At 41.2% G+C, this 8,658-nt stretch overlaps 1 protein-coding gene across 1 annotated transcript; it reads right to left on the bottom strand.

Annotated features, from left to right (window-relative positions):
• Window positions 1-4,737: 4,737 nt before the first annotated feature.
• Window positions 4,738-6,512, bottom strand: LOC131956652 (thyroid hormone receptor alpha; the record flags this gene model as incomplete). Its single annotated transcript, XM_059321185.1, has 4 exons — window positions 6,413-6,512; window positions 5,534-5,634; window positions 4,902-5,055; window positions 4,738-4,808 (listed from the first exon to the last, which is right to left on the bottom strand). Coding segments are annotated over exons 1-4 (426 nt in total), but the record flags the coding sequence as incomplete, so codon positions are not given.
• Window positions 6,513-8,658: the final 2,146 nt, after the last annotated feature.

Here is an 8,658-nt window from a genome sequence, read left to right as displayed (position 1 = left end):
TTAGAAAATTTACATTTTCTCCGTGACAAAGTAAAAATCAAGATTTTTAATAACTCTTACATTTTTAAAGGATCCGATGTCACACAATGAAAATGAAAAAAATATATAAGCAAAGATTCAAGTGTAATTATTAATTTTTACAAAAGGAAGTTTAAAAATCAGAACATGAAGCTTTGATGACTTATATCAGGGGTCTCCAAACTACGGCCCGCCGTCCAAATGCGGCCCGCGAGGTCCTCTCATCCGGCCCGCGGAGATCTTTTTGTCCACGGAAAAAAACGTTTGTTAGTGATGGCTGAGGAACTTTGCCTAGAAAAATGAAAGACATGCCTGTAAGAAAATGGCCCGCGAACTGAAATTTTATAGTTAATGTGGCCCTCGGACTGAATAGTTTGGAGACCCCTGACTTATATGGTCAGATATGTCCATTGTTTGGATCTGATAGGTTTACATTGTATGTGGCTCAAATAGAACTTAACTTGTAGGCAAACCCATAACATTTAGGCTTAACCTTTTTCTGGCTTCACAATTTTCACTTGTTCGAGAAATTTTCTTATTGAGCTCTTAAAGCTCACTAATTCAGCTCATAAACTCCAATTAAACTCAAAGTGAGTGAGCACAAACAATCCACTGCTTCATCTGACACAATCTGCAGATAAAGCTGACAAGATCCTCAGATAAAGCTGACAAAATTCAAAGATAAAGCTAAAATTCAAAGCACTCCCCTGATAAGTAAAAACTGCCATCCCTGTTTGTAAGAAGGTTTGAACTTGTTTCCAAACACATTAATTCCTGAATCACCAGCAGCATGTCCTTCTAATCACAGGGTTCCAAAAAATACATCCATATGATGAACAGATCATCAGTAGCCTTCTATCAACTACTATCACTTTAGAAAACATTACACATTAACATCTTGGCACCTTTGTGAAGTAAATTAATATTTAACAAGTCAACAATTCAGTGTGTCAATAAATGAAGAGCATCAGTGCAATAAGATGATCAGATACAGACCACATGTTCTTGTCAATAGGGAGACAAAATCAGGCCCCATTATACACATGAATCCATCAGATACAGACCACATGTCAATAGGGAGACAAAATCAGGCCCCATTATACACATAATTCCATTGTGTCCAGCACAAAGAAATGAAAATATCCAAGGTTTTACACTAGCCTTTTAATATCTAGAGTTTTACACTAGCCTTTTAATATCTAGAGTTTTACACTAGCCTTTTAATATCTAGAGTTTTACACTAGCCTTTTAATATCTAGAGTTTTACACTAGCCTTTTAATATCTAGAGTTTTACACTAGCCTTTTAATATCTAGAGTTTTACACTACACTTCTAATAATATTACGAGTTTTACACTACACTTCTAATAATATTATGAGTTTTACACTATACTTTTAATATCTAGAGTTTTACACTACACTTCTAATAATATTATGAGTTTTACACTATACTTTTAATATCAAGAGTTTACTTAAAACTTTTAATATCCAGAGTTTAACTCTAACCCTAATAACCTACTCCTAGTATTGTACTAGCAATGTTTAGCTATTCAATCAATCACATTTAAGTCAATTCAAGTTTACCTTGACCTATTTCAAAAAATAATTATGGCATCTAGTTATGGCTTAAAATTTCATTTAAACACATTGGTACTTTGCATGAAATATGGCTTGTACTTTTGGTTAGAATAAATGATTAATAAAATGACTAAAAAATAATAATTAAAATATTGCTGACTAAAAAAACAAAATAAAATGTAGCTGACTAAATAAATGAAATAAATGTCTTAGCCAACAAAAAACAAAATAAAATGTAGCTGACTAAATAAATGAAATAAATGTCTTAGCCAACAAAAAACAAAATAAAATGTAGCTGACTAAATAAATGAAATAAATGTCTTAGCCAACAAAAAACAAAATAAAATGTAGCTGACTAAATAAATGAAATAAATGTCTTAGCCAACAAACAACCCAGATCTGCCACTTACAGCTTGACTAGAAAACCCATTGAACCAATGCATTAATTGCACCATATGCACACTGGTGTTGATAATCAGCTACGGTAAATCATTTGAACTCTTTTTTTATATAGGATGAAAGAAAAGTGTTTTTGCCATAGAATACTAATTGACATTGTACTGGTTGGCTTTGCACAGACTAAATGTGCTGGTGATGCCAGTAAAATATTATGAATCTTGTGAATATACCATTAGCCATCTTTTCTTGAGTCCTTGATTGACCTTGACCTCATGACCTACTTTATTTTTTCTAAGGTCCATGGGGGTGCTAACTGTGCTGGGCTCCTCCTGCCTGTATTGTACAGCTTGCTGGCTCCCGAGCTGAGTTAGTGCTGTATAGCTTGTCATGGTGCCACTGCCAGCAGTTGCTAGGGGAGGCTTCAGTTTAGGGGAGGTGGGAGCCTGGTAGTGGGAGCTGTGCTGGGGACTGGAGAACTGATCCATTTGGATGGGGCCTGGGTCTGTGTGAGCTAAAGGCTGATATATGTGGGCCTGGGGTACAGGCTGGATGATGTGGGTCTGGCGGACAGCCTGGATGATGTGGGCCTGGGAGATGGGCTGGAATGTGCTCAAATGCAAGTTGAGACTGTCAAGGGTGTAGGTTTGGTCCAATGGTGAGCTGTGATGGACTGCTGGGGAGGGATGAGAAGGGTACCCAGGTGAGCTGTGATGGACTGCTGGGGAGGGATGAGAAGGGTACCCGGGTGAGCCGCCAACTTCCATCTTGACTTGTGGGCTGTGTCCCTGCAGTTGTCTGAGAGATGCCTCTAAAGCAGCTTTTTTAATCAGAAGTGCCTCCACGTGATCTTGGATGCCCCGAGGTGGGGGGTGATAGTTGATCTGTTGAAAATGAGTTGACGGATGCTCATAATATGCTTCAAGTCTGCCGTTGCCCAACCAACGTGTGGCATGAGCATCCTGAACCTTGACTGACAACATATCACCTATTAGCCCACTAGGGCTACAGCCCAACACAACTCTGTCATGTCCTACATTTGCTGGAGAAGTGGACACCTGTCGGTCAATGTGTTCAACATGAGTGTCTAGATTTGCCATATCTTGTCCAATCTGAGCTAAAGTCTCTTCATCTGTTTCCATCCCAGCATCCACCATGGTGGATGTGCCAGCATCCACTATGGTGTAGACATCTTTTTTATCCACTTCTGTTTCACACTTGAGTTGGTAGCAATCTCTCATCTGTGCGTGGTCTTCTGTGTTCTCTCTCGGCTGTCTGGAGTTACTTGTGTCACCTGTGTTCTCTCTCAGCTGTCTGGAGTTACTTGTGTTACCTGTGTTCTCTCTCAGCTGTCTGGAGTTACTTGTGTTACCTGTGTTCTCTCTCAGCTGTCTGGAGTTACTTGGGTCACCTGTGTTCTCTCTCAGCTGTCTGGAGTTACTTGTGTTACCTGTGTTCTCTCTCAGCTGTCTGGAGTTACTTGTGTTACCTGTGTTCTCTCTCAGCTGTCTGGAGTTACTTGTGTTACCTGTGTTCTCTCTCAGCTGTCTGGAGTTACTTGTGTTACCTGTGTTCTCTGGCATCATAAGCTGACCTGCTGTCACAAGCTGGGCTGGCTTGAACCCAGTCCGGTCAAGCAGGGCCAGATCCAACAGCACATCATCTGAGCTGAGCATGGCCAACTTGGTCACTGTCTTGGCTTGGTAATCTCTGATGTCCTCTAAGTCAGGCAACCTGCTGTAGATCAGGCGGATCAAGCCAGGCTTCTCCTGTGCCAAGTACTTGTGGAAAATGTTCTGGATATTATCCATTATCCCAGTCACCAGATTGGAGTCCACTACACTTGTGTTATCTACAGATGCAAGTTAGGCCAGTGAATTAGTTTAATTTTAATAAAACAACATACAAAATATAACACTGGCTCTCTCTATACTACCCCTGTACATGCAGTTGGAATGACAGTACTTTAGAACTAAGCAAACAGACCTGTGTTGAGAAACCTGGTAGCACACAGACAACCAAGGATGATCCCATCTGCTGTGACAAACTTGGCATATTCTCTGGCAAAGTAGAAGATCAGAGACAGGTGGGGCTGCTCTTTTAAGTCTCCTTCACCAAGTCGAAAGTTGGGAAAGCAAAGCTCATTTTTCTGCTGGTCAAACATCTCAGCCAGGCGAATTGCAACCACGTCAATGAGACGAGCACAACACAGAGTGTAGAGGTCAGCACGCGTCACCTGCAGACAAGCACAAACATTGTCAGCTCACCAGAAATACACACGTCACTGAATGGCATGTCAAACGTGACAAAGTAATATTAGCTTATGACCACCTAACGTGGTCTACACATCTACCTTGTTGATGTCTGGAATGTTGAAGACAAAGTCCACCAGCTGCTTTAAGCTTGGGTTAGACAGACGTGATCCTGGTGCTGGCTTTGTCGCTTCAGTCTCGTCTGTGGCATACAGCTCCTTATGGGTCAGATAGATACATAGAGGAATGGAATGTCACAGATATACAGGGAACATTAGATTGTCACAGGTATAGTATACATAGAGGAATGGAATGTCACAGATGCACAGATAGGAATGGATTGTCACATATATACATAGAGGAATGAATAGTCCATTAGAACGCACCTGTCGACTGATGTACGTGTAGCAGTCTGACACAAAGGCCCTTTTGTAGCTGAGTCCTAAATGTTTCAGGGTGTTAAGTTCCTCATCTGTCAGTGTTAGCACCCCTTTTTTTTTTCTTTCTTTTCTATTGGTGTCAATCAATACTTTCAGATTTTGTCGCTCTCTCTCATTCAACACAGCTGCAGAGATTCAAAAAATTATTTTGGGTACATACTTTCTGTTACAGCAGCTCCTGCTACAATAAGTATGTGAAGTACACAAAACAGCCTTACATCCTGGGTCCATCCTCATGGCCAGACATCTCTGGAACCTGCAGTACTGGCAGGCATTTCTTGTCTCAGGTGTAATCTCACACTGTTTCTCCTTCTTACAAAGCAAGTCAGGAGTGCCTCCATTACTTTTCTGAATGGTCCGACGAAAAAAACCCTGATAATTGATCAAAAAGCAAGTTATTTAGACAATTTTCAAAACACATATAAAACTGATGATACATTTGAGCTGTTGTAAAGAGAATGTAACACTCCATTAGACCCAAAGTGACAGTTTTGACTTATTGCAATAAATAGCAACTAACACATAAGAAGAATGTGTCCATAGAGACTGACTAACCTTGAATCTAAGATGGTTCACCTAGCCCCTAAAATAGTTCACTTTTCTTAAGATGACAAATTATCAATTAGCTAGACTGCACTACTTTTCTTAAGATGACAAATTATCAATTAGCTAGACTGCACTACTCTCATCCAGCCCTACAGAGATGACATCCCCCAACACCCTCTATAAAGTCATCTCCTGAAAGACCTATACATGTCCTGGCAATGAGTCCTCTAATGTCCTGACAATGAGTCCTCTAATGTCCTGACAATGAGTCCATGAATGTGGTAGCATGTATGATGTGACCTACCTTACAGCCTTCACATGTCATAGCCCTGTAATGTGTCCCAGTAGAGTTGTCACCACACACCACACACTTCTCTCCTTCTTGTACATAGGAGGGGACGTAAGCTGACATGTCAAGTTTATACATTGGGAAGATTTCAGGAGTTAGTTATAAGTAGGTAATTTATATATTGCTAAGATTTCAGGTAGATCTATATTTGGCTTAAGGGTGTAAGTTTTAGAAACAAAAGATTTAATGTGTAAATTGTAAATAGGTAAGCTGTCAAGGAAGCTTGGATGTGAGTCCACCGAAACTGACCAGTTAGGAAAACTAAGTTGGCTAAGCATATTGCTGACCTTGACATGACAAAGACATTGAAATAGACAAACTCTACTTCACATGAATAAGAAGGAGGAAGTGGCGCTGGGTGGGTCACACACTGCGAAAGGCTCACACAAATGTTACACGCCAAGCGCTTGAGTGGAACCCACAGGGAAAGCGGAAGAGAGGGCGCCCAAGACAGACCTGGAGGCGGAGTCTTCTTGAAGAACTGAAGCCAATAGGGATGTCTTGGGAGATGTCAAAATTAATAGCCGAGGATAGGAAGAAATGGAAGGAAATGGTGGAGGCCCTATGCTCCATAAGGAGCAAAGAGGACTAAGTCAAGTAAGTCACTTCACATGCCTTGGTAAAAAATGAAGCTTTCATGTGTGATTTTAAATCTCTCAACTGTCTAGTGTAATGAATGTTAAAAGAAACCTTCTAGATGTGTCTCAACAACAAAATTGGTTAGATGCAAAGTGTGTTACAGATAGTTTAGTTGTCATCCAAATCAAGTGTATTATGATGTGGATGAAGGATGATGTGGATGAAGGTTGAAAAATTTAAGACAGATGGTTTCACCTTTTTTGTTGGCGTCTTTCCTCTTCTCACTGTCTGCCCGTGTACGTTTCTGTCCCTTGGGGCTGGATGAACTAGTAGATACTACAGACTGGGAACTCATTCTTCATTCAAGACAGCAACCATGCATCCTATCATTCATCTGCTATTGATGGTGTGATTCTAGTACTATAATCATTAGAATGTTTCATCATTCATTTTAATTGTATTGAGGTTTTGTTTTTGTTATCCTTTGTGTTTTGATTTCTCCCACTAATCTAAAGCCACAGGTGTTTTGCTGATGATCAAGTACCCCATCTCTAGACAGCAAAGTTGTGTTGTAGCTGAATCTTTTGTTGACTGCAGCTGTACTGGAAAATCGAAAGCACCTGCAACTGCAAGTAAAACAGTTCAAAGTAGTAAATAGATTCTTGTAAGTAAAACAGTTGAAACAGTAGACTACATAACGTGACCTGCCAGTTGACTACATAACCTTTTCATTAAAGACTGTTGTGACCAGCATTGCTGCAGGCAAACTTGATATTTTAAGAGGATTTTGTCAATGTTTACCAATGGTGCATTTTTGACGCGCAACCTTCTAATATTGAGCTTTGTTTACACTCCCGCACAGATGCCCTTGGATGTGCTTAACAATTACCTATGGTGTATATATTAATCAACCTCCGTAATAGTGACTGGAACATACCTCGACAACGGTCCTTGTATCAGGGGTGTTGTAGGGCGCTCTTTGGGAGCCACTTGTTACACTACCACTGGCGCCGAGTGCGTCCTCTGACTCGGGTTAGTCATTGAATGTTGTTGCTCACTGTGTCAATATTGTAGGGTGCTCCTTAAACCTTATGTAGGCACCATAGTGCTCATATGGGAGGCTGGGTTACAGTCACGGGGCTGGTGGAAGTGAGGTTTGATATAGCCAATGGTTATAGTACTCCACCATACTCAAAGCCTATTTTTCTGTTTAAAGGAAATGTAGGCACTATATTCCTCATGGGGGAGCCCAGGGCGCCTAATCGCCCTCTGCTGGGGCACAGGGGGATGCGCCTGATTCAATTTAGTGGATGAGTCTGGTGTAGTTGATTCAAGAAATACCCCTGATCTCCTATGTAGGACACCCGATCAACAGATATCAAGTGTTGCGATAGCTGCTCGGAAACTGGGCGCCAAATTGTATCCAACTTATACTTGATATAAATTAAATTTATATATAATATAATATACTAGCGTACCCGTCCACGCACGTTGCCGCGGGAAAAGAAAGTCCGACGAAATATATAAGAAGGGTTTCATCCATGCAGTGGCGTAGCGAGGTCAGGTGTCACCCGGTGCGGCACTTCATGGTGTCACCCCCCCCCCCCCCCGAGGCGTAGAGACCCGTCCCGGGGACAAACTTTCAGTTTTCGATTTGCACCCCCCCCCCCCCCATCAAACTTTCAATTTGCATGCTCCTTCAAATTTTTCTCTATATATTTTGCTATTTTTTTCCTTGGTTTCATCCGGTGCGGTCCGCCCCCCCCCCCCCCTCTGCATCCATGCGTTACCAATCCTATATTCTTAGACGCGTGACCTTATTTTCTAAAAGTGAGTCATTTAAATGTAAACAATGCCTGCGCTTTGATCATAAATATCGGGACACGGGTTTACCTACACTACCGCATGAAAACCTTGAGTGTACATTAATCACTCACCGAAATAATGAGGTAGAACACACTTCGGTGACCGCCCATGTATCAGGGATGAAGAAGGGCGCTCTCATGAGCACCCCCCCCCCTAGATTACACTACAGCATAGGCGCCGCTTACGGCCCCTGGCTCCTTAAAACTAACAGGCGCCATCGTGCCAAATAGCATCCGGTTAACAATGATGCAGATTGCGTAATTTGCTAAAGTGACACAAATGAACAGGATTTTTTCTTTAACACGAAAAAAAATTATTTGACGTGTTTTAAACATCAGTGTGACTGATGCAATATGCTAGCGTTACTAATGGTCTATTACTATTATTAGATGCTCGATCTCAATTTCTGATTGGATTGTCTAAAATTAGATGCTAATTGCTTCATTCGCAAAGTGACGAAACTGTTTGGATTTTTTTTACGGACAAAAAGAAACATCCCAGTTAATCTAACCTTGGTTAATTTTTATGATTATTAAAATAAAATGTATTACATGGCCCTCAGCGGCCCATGTGAGCCTCTGGTGGCCGAAACTGAAATTTTTGTTTGCAGCCTAATCGCACTCTGCCAGGGCGCC

The sequence above is a fragment of the Physella acuta genome, unplaced genomic scaffold (genome assembly GCF_028476545.2).
Source record: "Physella acuta isolate Inbredline_101_S28 unplaced genomic scaffold, ASM2847654v3 ptg001167l, whole genome shotgun sequence".
Classification (NCBI taxonomy): Eukaryota; Metazoa; Mollusca; class Gastropoda; family Physidae; genus Physella; species Physella acuta.
Note: the sequence above shows the minus strand (reverse complement) of the source record. Positions and strands in the feature narration are given on the sequence as shown.